This window comes from Rhincodon typus, chromosome 28, assembly GCF_021869965.1.
Source record: "Rhincodon typus isolate 14 chromosome 28, sRhiTyp1.1, whole genome shotgun sequence".
Taxonomy (NCBI): Eukaryota; Metazoa; Chordata; class Chondrichthyes; order Orectolobiformes; family Rhincodontidae; genus Rhincodon; species Rhincodon typus.
In genome coordinates this window covers 4,195,606-4,211,102 of record NC_063359.1, presented here as the reverse complement: position 1 = coordinate 4,211,102, position 15,497 = coordinate 4,195,606, and the positions used below count along the sequence as shown (strand labels likewise).

The 15,497-nt window shown below is 41.9% G+C and overlaps 1 protein-coding gene across 1 annotated transcript in view; it reads right to left on the bottom strand.

The window, feature by feature from the left end:
- fkbp15a (FKBP prolyl isomerase family member 15a) overlaps positions 1 to 15,497 on the bottom strand; it is a 77,991-nt gene that overhangs the window by 31,442 nt on the left and 31,052 nt on the right. Inside the window, exons 13-19 of the mRNA XM_048613348.1 lie at positions 15,174 to 15,282; positions 14,677 to 14,771; positions 12,404 to 12,506; positions 11,987 to 12,096; positions 10,338 to 10,442; positions 9,533 to 9,627; positions 5,797 to 5,899 (exon numbers count right to left, since the gene is read on the bottom strand). Coding sequence (XP_048469305.1) covers positions 5,797 to 5,899; positions 9,533 to 9,627; positions 10,338 to 10,442; positions 11,987 to 12,096; positions 12,404 to 12,506; positions 14,677 to 14,771; positions 15,174 to 15,282 — 720 coding nt within the window. The remainder of the gene's footprint in view (positions 1 to 5,796; positions 5,900 to 9,532; positions 9,628 to 10,337; positions 10,443 to 11,986; positions 12,097 to 12,403; positions 12,507 to 14,676; positions 14,772 to 15,173; positions 15,283 to 15,497) is intronic.

Genomic DNA, 15,497 nt, shown 5'->3' with positions numbered 1-15,497 from the left:
TCATCCAGCTCTACACCTTGTTATCTAACATTCTGGGGTCCTGGGTTTAAATCCCACCAAGGCAGATAGTGGAACGTGAATTCAATATTAAAAATAAATTTGGAATCAAAAGTCTAAAGACGACCACATATCCATTGTTGATTGTCTTTAGGGAAGGAAACTGCTGTCCTAACCTGATCTGGCCTACACGTGACTCCAGCCCCACAGCAATCTGGCTGACTCCTAACTGCGCCTGGGCAATTAGGGAAGGGCAATAAATGCTGGCTTAGTTATTGACACCCTCATCCCATGAATGAAAAAAAATAAAAAGGGAGGTGTGCAAGATCACAGCGGAAGTCAAATCACCAACTGTTTCACGTGTGCTGCATTCAAATGAGCTAGGACTGTGCAAAGACTCAGAACGAGGAGGAGCAATGTGAGGTGAACCAACGCAATGACTAGGCTTTTTCTACTCACCCGCAAGAGGCCAGAATGGGATTTCCGGCAGAGACAATGCAAATATATGACGAGGCAAATAACAGTACATCTCGCAACAGAACTGATGGGTAAGACAATCACAGATACAGTACATTCTTTAATTGGAGGAGCCAGAAAAGGTCAGTGACCTTACGAGTCCAAAATGCCACTCAGCCATCTGTTTCCCTAGCTGAAACAGCGAATGCCATAGAGATGCACAGAGATCATGTTTGACTGCACTGATGACAATGGTGACTCAATCACACTCATTTGATGTCAACATTCTAAACAGAATAGAGAGATTTTCAATAATTTTTACATGTAAGAGTTCAGTCCATTGTAAGGTTTGAACAAATTGAAAAATAAAGATACTTTTACATAATTAGTGCATTATTTTCATGTTTTTGACAGAACGTTTGCAGGCAAATCAGCTATTAGAAGGGCTTTCTCAGCTATCCCGGAGCTCTGCTTACTGCAAATTTATGGGCAGGCTCTTTATGATTCAACTTATGATGGAGTTTCAAAATTGGCTAGGTGACAGGAAACAACAGCACTGAATGGTTTGTTTTCCCAACCAGAAAAGTTTCCAGACAGCTTCCTCAGGGATGGGTAGTAGGATTCCCACTTGTCCTGATAAAAATCAATGATTGAATGCAAAACTTTACAACTGCTTAAGGTAAGTGAGGACAGAGCCTTTTTGGCACATTACAGATATTCCGTCAGTGAATAGCAGTTAGTTAGTGAACAGTTAATGTGCAGCAGATAAAGAGGAAGGTTGGCTCCAAGTAGCTGAACTGTTGCTGTTAGCTCTGTAATGCCGAATGGGATGAGGCTCAGAAGTGCTGGGAACTGTTCCCAGCTCAGTGCTGCTAAAACTTAAAGCTAAGGGATAGTGACAGTGCTCAGATAGAATCAATGATTCATTAAAAGCTCTGTGAAGCTGGTAGATAAGGCAAAGAAAAACCTGTAACTTGGCTACAGAACTGGGATTGTGCTGATAATTGGATGCCGGCCTGCACCGTCACAAATTCAATGGGACACCATCTCGGGAGAAGCGGTCAAGCAACTGAATCTTGGACAATCTGAGTCGGGCAGTTTTCACGGGAAGTCAGAGATAGGCTTTCCAAGAGAGAAAAGCTGAAACCTCTCAGAAGGAAATAAATTTTGAGATTCATTAACATCTGGGTGGATTCATAAGAAAATTCAGGGTCTGTTTGGGTTGTGACTGTCAGTGTAGTGTAGTGTAGTGTAGGGTTTGTTAAAATTTTTTAGTGCAAGTAAAAGGTGGTGCTGACCGCTTGCTTTATAGAGTCATAAAATCAGAGTTATACATCACAGAAACAGACACTTCAGCCCAACTTGTCCACGCTGACCAGCTATCCTAAATTAATCCAGCACCATTTGACAGCATGTGACCCACATCTCTCTAAACCCTTCCTATTCATGCACCCATCCAGATGCCTTTTAAATGTTGTAATTGTACCAGCCTCCACTACTTCCTCTGGCAGCTCATTCCATACATGCACCACCCTCTGCGTGAAAAGGATGCTCCTCAGGTCCATTTTACATCTTTCTTCCTTCATCTTAAACCTACACCCTCTACTTTTGGACTCCCCTACCTTGGGGAAAAGACCTCAGCTATTCACCCTATCCACGCTCCTCATGATTTTATAAGCTTCATTAAAGGTCACCCCTCATGCTCAAACGCTCCACGGAAAAAAAGCCCCAGCCTATTTAGTCTCTTCCTGCAACTCAAATCCTCCAATCACGACAACATCCTTTGTTGATTTGTTGACTTCTGTACAGTAAAATCTATTGTTTGTTTAAAACTCTGGAATCTAGTGGCTTCATTCTTAGTGAGTAACTGGAATTTTGAAATTTCATCTACTTTAGCAAATAAACCGTAGTTCCTAGCCAGAACATTTCAAAAAAAAAAATTGTGGGTCTCCTCTGGGAACTTACCAAAATCTGGTCTAGAATCAAAGTAGAAGACAAAAGCCACACTAACACCCACAGAAAACACTGGTTCGGCCTCCATTGAAATAGTGTGCCCATTCTGAGCATCACATCTGACCCACCTACATCAACAGTACCCAAATATAAGCAATTCACATTTTTTCAGTTAAAGTACATTGCACAGCAGAATCACTTTTATTCAGCTTGCATGCAGTAATATAGCAAATTCTGAAATCAAATTATTGCAATGTATAAAAGTGCACACAGCAAGTAGGGAAAAGAGGAGAAAAACGAGCACACAACTAAGTTTCTGGGCATAGTCTCCCTTCCTCCATCCCCAGGCTCTTGTGGAAAACTGGCACATGGCTTGAAAATTGTCTTAGAAGCGGTGAGTTACTGCTGGCTCAGATAACCAGTAACGTTGGGTGTTATACTGGGGTTCTTCATAATTCTGAATGTAAGCTCACTACACTTACCACTTCAAGCATTTCCAAGTGTCAAAACTGAAAGCACAATAAACTATATACACCAACAATCTGATCTTAACAGGGCAAGTTACAAGCCAAGAACAAAAGGCATCTGAAGAACTCTTACAGTTTACAAACTATCACCAGAGTGCAAGCATGACTAATTGGTCTGTCTTCACATACAGATAGAGAACGCTGTATATTAATAGTGTTGAACAACAACCTAGTGAAGCGAAGCCCTGGTTCACAATTTCTTCTGAAAAACTTCAAACATGATTCAAATCTCAAACAGACACACAGTGAAGGCAAATCACTTCATCGGACATGATGTCAGAGAGTCAATACACCACAGCCCCTCACATGCACTTTTGACAAATTGTTTAGCGTGTTAGGGAGCTGGCGAAATGCTAAATGACATTTGCAATCTGGATTATCCAAACTAGGGTGTTGGGCGACTAAGTTGTAACCTCTCAATTTCTCCAATATCCCAGGCTGTAACCAGAGTCAAACAGTGCCTGCAAAGCTGGCATGAGCTGCTTTCTCTAAAAAAGAGAGAAGCATTGATGGGTGGAGACTGGTGAAAAGCAGAGCAGCACCAGGCATATAACTTTGCTTATCCTCTTGGTTTGAGAAGGTGCAGGATCTGGGATAAAATCAAAGGAAGGATAGCATGAAAGCAAGCTGAAATCAGACAATAATTCAGAAACAGTAAACTGAGCAAATGATGAATTTTGCTGATGTTATTTGCATAAACTGCAGAGGCGGGAAAGGAGGTCACATGTTCCAGCTGACCAGCTTTACCGAAAAGGCCAACTTAACCCAGAAAGGGTGGTGAATGATGCAAGCACGTATACAAAGCACAAGATGGGCTCCCTCACCTGAGCTCTTGCCAACTCCACTGGCAGTGCAAGCTGGGAAGAGAAAGTAGACTGACAGTAAGTGAAGCGCACATACAGAACAGCACAGCACAGAGCACAAAGGCTTGCACGACAGAAAGAGGCTCTAAAATGATCCCACTTTCATACCTCAAACATCACTGGCAGATTTCAAACACGGAAGATAATGCACACCATCCTTTGCATTCAGTGTGCAATGCTGAACAGAACTCCATACCCAAACTAGTTGTGCAGTTATTACCCTTCGCTAACACAAAATCCCTTTTCCATTGCCCTAGGAGGACAGGACTGAATGCAGTTGTGGTGGCTACTCTCTTGCATTAAATATCCATTACTGTCCATCAGTCCCCTTCAGGGGTGATGAAAAAGAGCTGCCAATGCCTGCTATTCAGCATCTTTAGATCAGAGAATGAAATGGAGAATTTTCTTAACTTAGGCAGACTTGACATTCTCTAATCAGGTGTTTTCTCTTTACACTCCAAAGCATACAAGACTTTTTGCAGTTTTAACACCACCTGACTTTCAAAGTAGTGGGCAGCAGTGTAATTAAAAATGCAAGACAGGAACTAAAAAAATTCTAACTCCTCCAAAATAAAGGTCAGAGATTTACACGTGGAGACAAAACTTCACAAGAAGGCAGGATGACCGTACCTATCACAAGTTAGTTAGTTATACCCGAACTATTCAACCATTCCAAATCACAACAGCAGTTGGAGATGGTCAGACTTTTCATAGATTCCCTACAGAGTGGAAACCCACCCAGACCCATTCCCCTACCCCAGACCCATTTCCCATGTCTAACCCACTTAACCTAAACATCTCTGGACACAATGGACAATTTAGCATGGCCAATCCACCTACCCTGCATATCTTTGGCCCATGGGAAGAAACTAGAGCACCTGGAAGAAACCCACACAGACACGGGGAGAACGTGCAAACTCCACACAGAGTCACCAGAGGGTGGAATCGAACCCAGGTCCCTGGCGCCGTGAGGCAGCAGTGCTAACCAATGAGCCACCATGCCGCCCCAACGTGGCTTCTTTCCAACATGAATCAGCTTCAGCAGTCACAGTAACACAGCAACCTACATACATTCATAAACCAAACTCTGCATAGAAATTACATGCAATGGAATTCAGAAAAAGCCTTGGACAATGCCTGGAATGGCCCAAGTGGAGTGAGCATGAATGGATGCTTCGCAATCTAGGAAAGGACAGAGATATACTCCAGAAGCCACCGGCACTTAGTTTACTGAGTTTTCGAAAAAATCATGTCACTATGGTGGAATCTATCTACACAGCAAGTAACCACTCAATAACAGCATGCAGGAGCGTGAAAACATTGCCAGCTTCCAAGTTAAAGGACATTTTTATTTCGGTGATTTCTATGATCAAGTCAAAAGATACAACGCTTTCCATTTCAAGCACCTTGTTTCAGCAACAAACACTCCTAGCCACATCAAGTTATATTTAAAAATAAGGTCTTTCTGCTTCACCTCAAGGTTGCACCACAAGTCGTATTCTTAGATTAGCACAAGGGTTGTTACATCACACTCACCATCCTGTTCTGAATCAGATTTTATTCATGCTAAATGAAGGATAGCTGTGTGAGCTGTAGGCCATGTCCACACAACCAGAATTAACTTGCCTGATATTACCAGGATGTCGTCAACATGGCTAGAACATATAAAAGCAAAATGAACTGTTTCAGATTTCCAGCATCTGCAAACTAAACATTCTGGAGAATCTCAGTTCTGTAGAAGTCATACAGGACTTGAAACTCTTTCACTCTCCATAGATGCTACCAGAGCTGCTTCATTTGTCCAGCAATTTCTACATTTGCACGGGTCAGAACATATGCCAGGTTGATTTCAGTGATCAGCTGTTGCATTGATTATCCCACACTGGAATCTAAACCACTCTTATCCAGTCCACTTCCACTCCACCCCTCCTACCCTGAAAAATCCACCACAGCATCAGTATGACTGACTTATTGTTTCTCTTTTACCCAAAAAGTCTGACCTTCTCCTGCTCTGCAAGCAGGATGCGAGCCTGGTTATTCTCTGTTGAGGATATTAGAGAGTCATTCCTCTGTTCCATCAGCAAATTACTCTGTTCCACATATCTGCAAAATATCGACAGAAAAAAAAAAGAGAGAGAGAGGGTGAGCATTAACAAGGAAAACAGGGCAAAGTTTGAATTACTACACTTGTCAAAATTTTGGAGAATTAGACCTTATTTATCAACTTGACCTGTTGGACAATCTAGGAAATCTTAGCATACAAAAATTAGCAACAAACAGATATCATGACAATTGGACAACAATTCTGCAAATGTGCCAACATCTAAAAACTACATTAAAAAACTGGAGAGATCAGACCCCAGAGTACTGTTCAGTTTTGGTGGTTTAACTGCTTTGAACAGGGTAAAACAAAGAATTGTTCAGATGATCTTGAGCTTAAAGCATTGAGGGCAGTTTGCGTAAGCTTGCATCCTCTTATATTTAGAATGCAAAGAGATCAAATCAAGTTTTTCAAAAGATAAATGGAAAAGATAGATACAAAGAGACTTTTTTCCAAGGTGGAGGAATTCACATTTGGAGCATGACCTTGTTTAGCCAATTGGAAGTGAAACCAGGAGGCACTGGACCACCACAGAAGAGCATAGATTTCTGGAACTCTTCCCCAAAAAGCTGCTGTGGCCAAAGAAATTGGAAAATTCAAGAATGAATCAACTGCTTTTTGTTCAATAACGTCAGAAAGGGATAGAGCAAAAGCAGGAAAACGGAGTGGCTGTATAGATCAGCAGAATCTACTACAATGACAGAACAACCAAAAGGGATCCACTGGCCTAGTCCTATTAAGCAGGCATGTGCCATTCTATCAGAAAACAGACCAAGTTCAATTTCCCCAATCTAAATCTTCATGGGAAGATGGAATCTGGACGATGGACTTTGCTTCCAATGATGACATCAGTCACTACTTGTCTCCTTCTATTGGTCCCATGGTGGAGATACAGCATTCATCAGTGTCTCTCAGCTCCAGTTTTCAGTCAAGGAATTGAGGGTTGACTTCACAAAAAAAACTTTCAAATGCAATGGCCCACAACATCATAGATGGAAAACAAGTCAAAGCATTTGAAATGGAAGTGCATCATTTCTTGGATAGCAAAGGACATGACAGAAGGGGAAGGTAAACAGCAGTATGACCAGCAAAGGATTAAATGAGTCAAATTGTCAACTCAAGTGCTGAAGTCAAACACAAGATGACTAGGTACAAAGACAACCCATCAGGCCTCTAGCCTAGACAATTAAGCATGCCTACTGAAACAGTTCATCTTTGCTAGCAATCAAAATAAAATTGGAAATTGGTTTGAAGATAGTACAGGAGGACTGTCGAGTCTGACTCACTTCAGAGCAATTCAGCTAGTCCCATTCCAACACAAAGTGCAATTTCACCTCCTTCAAGTATTTATCAAGGCTACAATTGAAACTCTACCCATCAACCTATCAAGCATGTTGACCTTTATTGCAAGATGACTGGAGTATAAAAATAAGGAAACTTTGCTACAATTCTAAAGGGCTTTGAGGAGATCACATGATATAGGTGCGCAATATGGTCCCGTATTAAGGATTGATATGTTTGCATTGGAGGCAGTATGGTCAATCTTCCCTAGATGGTGCCTGGGATGAGAAAGTGGCCATATATGAAAAATTGAGCAAATTGGGCTATAGATTTTAGAATAATCACAGGTGATTTTATTTAGCATTTAAAATTATGAAGGGGCTTAGTGGGGTAATCACAGAGGCTGTACAGAATCTAGAAAGGGGTACAGTCAAGGTCAGAGGCCAATCATTAAGAACTAAGATGAGAAGAAAATTCTTCACCCAATGGCTTGTGAATCAGTGAATTCTTTAGCCCAGCTGACTGTAAATGCTCCATTGTTAAATATAGCAAAGATGGATAGATTTTTGGTCACCCAGCCATACGGGGAGTTTCAAGAAAGTGGAGTTAATGCCAATGATCAGTCATGATTGTACTGAATGCTGGAGCGGGCTCTAGACATTACAAATTGTTGTTCATTGGCTGAAAACAGCTTTTAAGCAGTGTAAGTGAACTGAAAGCCTACACATTCAGAAACTGACAGTGCCACTCTACGTGGCGAATCGATCAATCATGTTCATTCACGAAATACAGAAAAGGTTGGTTACCGATTTACCCTTCAATCACGCTTAGACAAGCAACCTGATACAACTCTAAGTATGATCCAGCTCTTTCAAGCAGCAATTCCATTAGTCCCATTCCAGCACTAGGTATAACTTTACCTATTCAAGCATTTGCCCACTGCCCTTTTGAAAGACACTATTGAATATCTAAACCCAAGTTAACCAATGGTGGTTAAAAGAAAACAAGCATCATGTCCATCCAGACTAGGGAGCCCATATTGATGAAAGTCAGACCACGGGTATTAAATTCATCCCAATCACATGATGGAGACATGTGTACATTTGGGAACCGAGAGCAAAACATTACAACTGGGTTTTCATTGGCTGAGAATCACTTTATAGATTTGTTTTAAAGTGACCTGGAAGCCCACAATAACTGACATGGTTCTGTTACACACATGGAACAGTCCTTCTCAGGCATGTTTATATATTCTACACAGGAGTTTGGTCGATGAGCATACTTTATCAATAGCATTTCGTCAAGTAAGCTTAGGACTGAAGGGCTAATTATTCCTTAATGCCTAAAGAAAGCAATCAAGTCAATCGTAACAAGCAAGGTCACTAACTCACCAGCATGGCTGCATCAACACAAATTCTAAGTTAGATTAGAATTTGCTCCAGCCTAAGTAAAAAGTGCCCTCCAAAATCAGTTAAAATGATCCCCACCCTCGGCACCCAATTCACACGACCCTTTATCCTGGGACCCTACCCTGTAAACCCCCTCCACCGACCGACCGTCTCCCAGTCCCTCACCTCCCTTCTTTTGTTCAATCCAACTCCCCATCTGCCCCGCCCAAACCAATAACTGGCCCCCTCACCCACTCTGTTGTCCTCTGGCATTCCAACCCAGCACCTTATCTGTCTCTCCTAGCTCCCTCGCCCATCATTACCGTATCACATCACCTGGCAGCCTGCTTTAGCCCAGCACCACACAGCACTGGCCCACTCTGTCAGCCCCTCCCACATACACTGCCCTTTCCCATTCCACTGACCTGGCCCAATCATCCCTCTCCTGCTCTGTCATTGCCTTCTCTTCCCCCTCACACCACCCGTCATCCAACACCCTCATCCCACTCCAGGTCCCTTGCTCGGCCCTTCAGCCTATTTCTTTGCTAATCTCCCTATCCTCTTGCTTCTCACCCGTGCCCCACTCAATACCTAACCCTTTAAGCCTCCGAGTTCCCTTCTTCCTATCCATCACACCCCTGCTTGCATCTCAGCTTCTCTCCCACCCTTTCAGCTCCTCTCCAGGCACCCTCATATCCTCACCCAGTCCACTTACTTTACAACAATCAACTCCATTGCTACATCTATTTGTTGGAATGCACCCTGCACCCGAGAACTGGCCAGAAAAATGCTCAAAGCTAAGTGGACAACTTTCTCTCTGTTGTGAGGTGGAAACAGAAATTTCAACTAAACTGATTTAAGATAAAAACGCTCATTTGAAACCAGAGACAGATTTTGGACGCCAGTCATTCCTTTAACTTCTCTCAGGTCACCAGGATCCAAGCAGTTTTGCTCCTATCGCAGTACCTTTGGTTTCTCTGGATCAGGTCACTGATCTTCCCATTCTGTTCTTCAATTCGACTGCTTTTGTCAAACACTTCCTGCTTCAGCCTCTCATTCTCCTGCAAAGGAAAAAACAAACAAAACATAATTTAAGTATATAGAAATACCATACACTCACTGGGGAATGACTGTCTGCTAACATGCAAATATGCAAAGCAGCACGATTGCTGGCTAATAACACACTTCAGAAAATAATGGCAGATGCTATTTTACTTGGACAGAGTGCCACTGACTATTAACAGCTGTTATTGAACTCTCATAAAATGTTAAGTGTCTGAGCACAGTGACTGCATAAGTGCTTTGTAACATACAAAGGAAAATAGCACCAGCATTGGTGTCCATTACATATACACACCAGGATGGAGGGCAAGTGTTCATAAACATATTCAGAATATCCTGATTATGAAAATACTCACTGCCATTGCAGATTAACTCTGCATAAAATTCACAAAGGCCCATCATAGTCAACATTGCTTGGAGGTATAATACCATGTGCAAATAAGGCTGCATGAAAATTCTAATTTGAAACACAGGCTACTGCAATATCTATAGAAAGGAGATGCACAACGGATGGCCATGACTTAGATTATGCTAATAATACAATGTCACAGAGGATGATAACAATCACTTCCAACTGCTGATTTCCCCTATCAAAAAAATGCTAAATTCTCATGATTTCCTGTTCCATTCTAGGTAACTTAGAGATCAAAAATCCCTATAGGATCTTCTCCACAAACCTAACATCTAGAGACATGGTGACAGTGCTTACCTGGATAATTCTCTGGATGTTGTGCATGATCATGCTGGTTTCCATTGTTACTGATGAAATGCCAGGAAATGAGGGCCCATTCAAATGTTTCTGTAAGTCATCTACCTGCAAAACGGAAGGATAAACATCAGCCGTATTCTCCTAAAAAGTGATGCACATGTAAAAGTCCATGTACTTTCCCTTTTGGACTACAAGGTAGGAATGGACACTGCGCTATAAAAGTAGCGAGAGAGTTTCTTTGTAACTTGATGGTAAAGTGGGATTGTACACTTTAGCTACATAAGTGTATGTTACTTTTTGGAGGAGTGAGGGACAAGACAGTAGAACCAGGAATCTGAGTTAAGGAAAAACTGCCTAGCATTTGCCCTTCGGATTTGCTGCAGTGCAGTTTCAGACCTGTAAGATAGTACATCAGAGACATCCATCATCCTGCAAGCAAACTGAAAATCACCTCTTTCTCTCTACTCGGAAGGAAGAAAAATATCCAGTGACTCTACGGAAAATATGAAAAATACATCGGTTGACTTGATTAGCTACTGAATCGAGGATCAACCAATCTCTCTGTAGACAACATTGTCAATGTTGCTAAAATTCAGAAGAATTGTGACAAAGACATTGCATTCTTGCAGAGTAGTCTGATCTGCATAATTTGTTTCTCCCTTTATTTTCCCAATATTCTATTTGTGTCAAACTCTCTTATTTGTGACTGAATGGATGTGTTTTAAAGGGTTATAGCTTGAATTGCGTAGCAGTAAATTAGTATTCTTTAACAAACAGTAAGAATTAAGTTTATTTACAATAAATAATTATTTCCTGTTCAAGGTGAAACCTGGTGTGAAGTGCTTTTTCCAAAATAACAGTCCATCAGGCAAACTCTTCATCTTCGTTGTTTCATTGGGCAATTACACAGCTGCCAGCAGTATCACTGTTTTTTTTGTCGCTGGTTGAAAATCCTGAAACACCTTTCCTCGAGCACAATGGATGCACCTACACCAGGTGGATAGCTGTGGCAATTACACATTTGTGGTGGCTTGTGAAATGGTGCACCCTTCCCACTTGCGTCGTTACACACATTTTATCCATCACATCCCATCTTTTGACCGCCAGCATCACTCTTGCCTCGTTCTGTCAAGCTTGTATATCCTTGGCTTTGCACCCGAATTCCATGTCCTTATATTTTCGCGATCACCTTGCATCAGTAACAGCAGTCAGTTGGGTGCTGCAAAAGTCAAGCCTGATTTTATCTTCCCCCAAATTTATTTTTAAAAAATTTAGTTCTTGGGTCATGGAAGTTTAAAAAATCTTTCATGGAATGTGTGGGGCTGGAAAGGTCAGCATTTGGTGTTCATCCCCAATGGCCCTCAAGGTGGTGATAAGCCACCTTCTTGTGACACAGCTATCCACCTGGTGTAGGTGCATCCATTGTGCTCGAGGAAAGGTGTTTCAGGATTTTCAACCAGCGACAAAGAAACAGTGATACTGCTGGCAGCTGCGGAGAATATTCATTGACTACAGCAAGAATATTTGAATACCTATGATCAAACAAGCTAATATCTGTAACTGATAGCACTATTAGTGCTCACTGGCCTCTGAGTTGCTGATCCAATGTTCTGAAACATGCTAGGCTGAAGATTCCAGTAGCAACCCACCTTAAGAGAAAGCTGGTCAATTTTATCAGATGCCTTACTGATAGCTAGTCGAATCTCCGTGTTATGCTGACGTGCCTCTGTCATCATAAAGGAAGTGACATCTCCAGCAGCTATTAAAACAAGAGAAGATGCACAACAACTTATACTAAGTGTTGAAATATTTTGCTTGGAACAACAGCTTTTTACCCATATGCTTTGCAAGCTGCTTTACCACCTGCTGCTCAACAAACTGGACAAACACTAGAATCACAAAACTAAGCAAGTATCTACAAAACTGGAAAAAGGAGATATAGCAAATACCAGTTATCAGACTGCAAATACAGATTCTCAGTTTAAGATTCATTCCAGAAGCTTAACACTAACAAAAAATGTAATCAGATTAGCATAATGCCTGTTACGATTTCAACACACATGTACCTTGGTACTGAGGTGCCTGGGCTGGGAACATCGGTGCAACTGTCTGAATCTGGGTCTGCGCAGCAGGACCTGGTGGGTAACCATAGGATATCCCGGGATACGGCTGAATGACAGAAGAGATTGACAAGACTATGGAATTGTTTTCATTGAAACAAAATCCTCAAAATTTCCTTTATAGATCATAGAATGTCTATAGCGTGGAAACAGGCCATTCGGTCCAACAAGTCCACACCGACCCTCCAAAGGGCAACCCATCCAGACCCATCCCCCTAGCCTATATTTCCCATGACTAACACACCTAATCCACACATCCCTGGATAGGGCAATTTAGCATGGTCAATCCGCTATCCTTGTGCCTCTTTGGGCTGTGGGAGGAAACCCGCACAGACACAGGGACATGTTCAAACTCCACACAGTCACCCGAGGGTAAAACTGAACCCAGGTCCCTGGCGCTGAAAGGCAGCAGTGCTAACCACTGAGCTGCCATGCCAGTTTTTAGTCTACCATTAGTTTTCAATCATGTATGCCAACTTCACCACTCTTCCTCAGCTGAACAAATAGCATCCTCTTCACCTTTCTAACTAGTGTGAAGGATCAGGAAGTGACCAAGCTCAAATGAACAGGTTACTCTAGTGCAGACTCATTGTTAGTGCATGAAGCCACTTGCCATTGTCTGGTAAAAAGCAGCATTGTGCTGATCAACAAAGCAATACCATGAAGGTTTACCAAATAGCCCAGCAATGAGCAGAGAATGCAGAAACATTGGTCTCATTAAGAATGCTTGAAATTAAGTGATATGAGCAACATAAAAAAATGCTAGTCATAGAGTCAGAGTCCTACAGCACAGAGACAGGCCCTTCGGCCCAAACTGGTCCAAGGCGACCAAAACGTCCATCCACGCTAAGTCCATTTCTCTGCACTTTCCTATCGATGTCTTCTTCCAAGTGGCTTTCAGTTGTTGTTAATGCACCCATCTCAACCACTTCTACCGGCAGCTCATTCCATATGCGTACCATCCTCTGTGTAAAAAGAGTTGCCCTTCAGGTTCCCATGTATTCTTTTCCTTCTTAAATTAAACTGATGCACTCTAGTCCTCGATTCCCCAACCATGGGAAAAACCCAGAGTGCATTCACCCTATACATGCATCTCATGATCTTATACACTTCTATAAAAAGAAACCCACTCCTCAGTCTCCTGCACTCTAAAGAAACAAATCCTAGCTTGTCCAACTTCTCCCTATAACTCAGTCCCGCGAGTCCTGGCAACATCCTTATAAATTTCTTCTGCACTCTTCCCAGTTTAAATAACATCCTTCCTATAGCAAAGGCGACAAAAACTGAACACAATACTCCAAGTGTGACCATACAATGTCCTGTACAACATAACATAACGTCCCAACTTCTGTACTCAATGCCCTGACTGATGAAGGCCAGTATGCCAAAGCTGCCTTCACTGCCCTGTCTACCTGTGACTCCACTTTCACAGAATCGTGCACCTGAACTCCAACGTCCCTCTCTTCTGCTGCACTCCTTAAGGCCCTACCATTCACCATGAAACTCCCACCTTGACTTTCCAAAATGCAACACCTCACACTTATCAATATTAAACTCCATTTGCCATTTTTCAGCCCACTTCCCCGGACTGAACATACAAGGGGTTAAAGTAGAAGCTTAAATATTTGTGTACCTTAAAAAGGAAATTTAAAGCCTAATGAAATGGAGAAATTTGAGATTCCACTAATATACAGTATGAGAAGATCCAAGTCCTGGCCAATATTTATCCCTTAATCGTAAAATCTGATTATTATATTGTTGTTTATGAGAGTTTGTGTGCAACTTGGCTGTTGTGCTCACAATATTACAATGGCAAAGACATTTGAAAAGTAATTGGTTGTCAAATGCTTAAAGATACCCAAAAGGTCCCAAAAAGCCTTGCACAATTATTGTAAAATTATAAAAAGTGAATGATAAAACCTGCTTGTCACTTCTTGGCTTGTTGTCAGTGAGAATTCTCCATTGTGACTGATCTCAGTCAGCAGATAACCATACCCTAAGCTTTGCATCAGAAAAGTTAACAGTCACAACTATTCAATACAGTGGAAGGTTCATTTGGGCAAATTTAACTCAAAACGTTCAGACAGGAAAACGTCTGTATCACAATGTGAGTTGGAGACAATCCTCAGCATTCCAAGTTTCATGATGGCTGAAATTCACAAGTTTTGCCCCTTACCTCCCCTCTTGAATCTAAACTGATGGAAGATGTTTCAATGTACCTGGAAAGTCTGTCCACTGCCAGCCAGTCCTTGTTGTGCAGAAAGTGTGACTGGCAATAGTGCTGCAGAGGAGGATGCGTGCATGGAAACAGACACTGTTAATACAGGGAAAAAAACAGACAAAATATGATAATTCAGAAAATAACTGCCTGCAAGGAATGACAAATAGATGAGTACTCTAAAGTGTGAAATTAAACTGGTTAACGTTTGAGAACTAGCTGCTTCATAGCGAGCAGGAGCCTAGTGTGGCATGATGCCACAGAGAACAAGGGATCTCTTCATTCTCCAGCCTGTAGAGACATCATTATTGCCACATTAGCAATGGTGGCTTTATGACAGATCAAGGCACCAAGCAAACCGAAGGACTTGCGATTCAAATAAAATTTGTACATTTATGTGAGATTAATTTAATTTGAGAGAGACACCATAGGTTCAAATCTTAAAATATAACAGAATTGGCAATGAGAGGGTCAAGGTTAGCTGAACAGACACTCTACCTGGTGCTGGCTGCTGTGGAGGCAGATTGTGAACAGGATGTGCAGTGTGCGGAACCGATGATGGGGCAGGAGATGGAGCAGCAAGTGGGGTAGCCTTCAATGAATGATCCTGTTGGATTGATACAGGACATTAAGGAAATAGTGGGTGAAGAAAATAAAAACAAGTGCTCAGCCGTACTCAAGCCAGCTCGCAACAACTCAATACCCAATGCAAAGATGTATCTGATGTATGGAGATAGATTGTCAAGGTCAAACAATGGGACCTCTTTACATCTTAAATAAATCCTTTGGCTGGACAGAGTAAGGAACTGGATATGAAAAGCT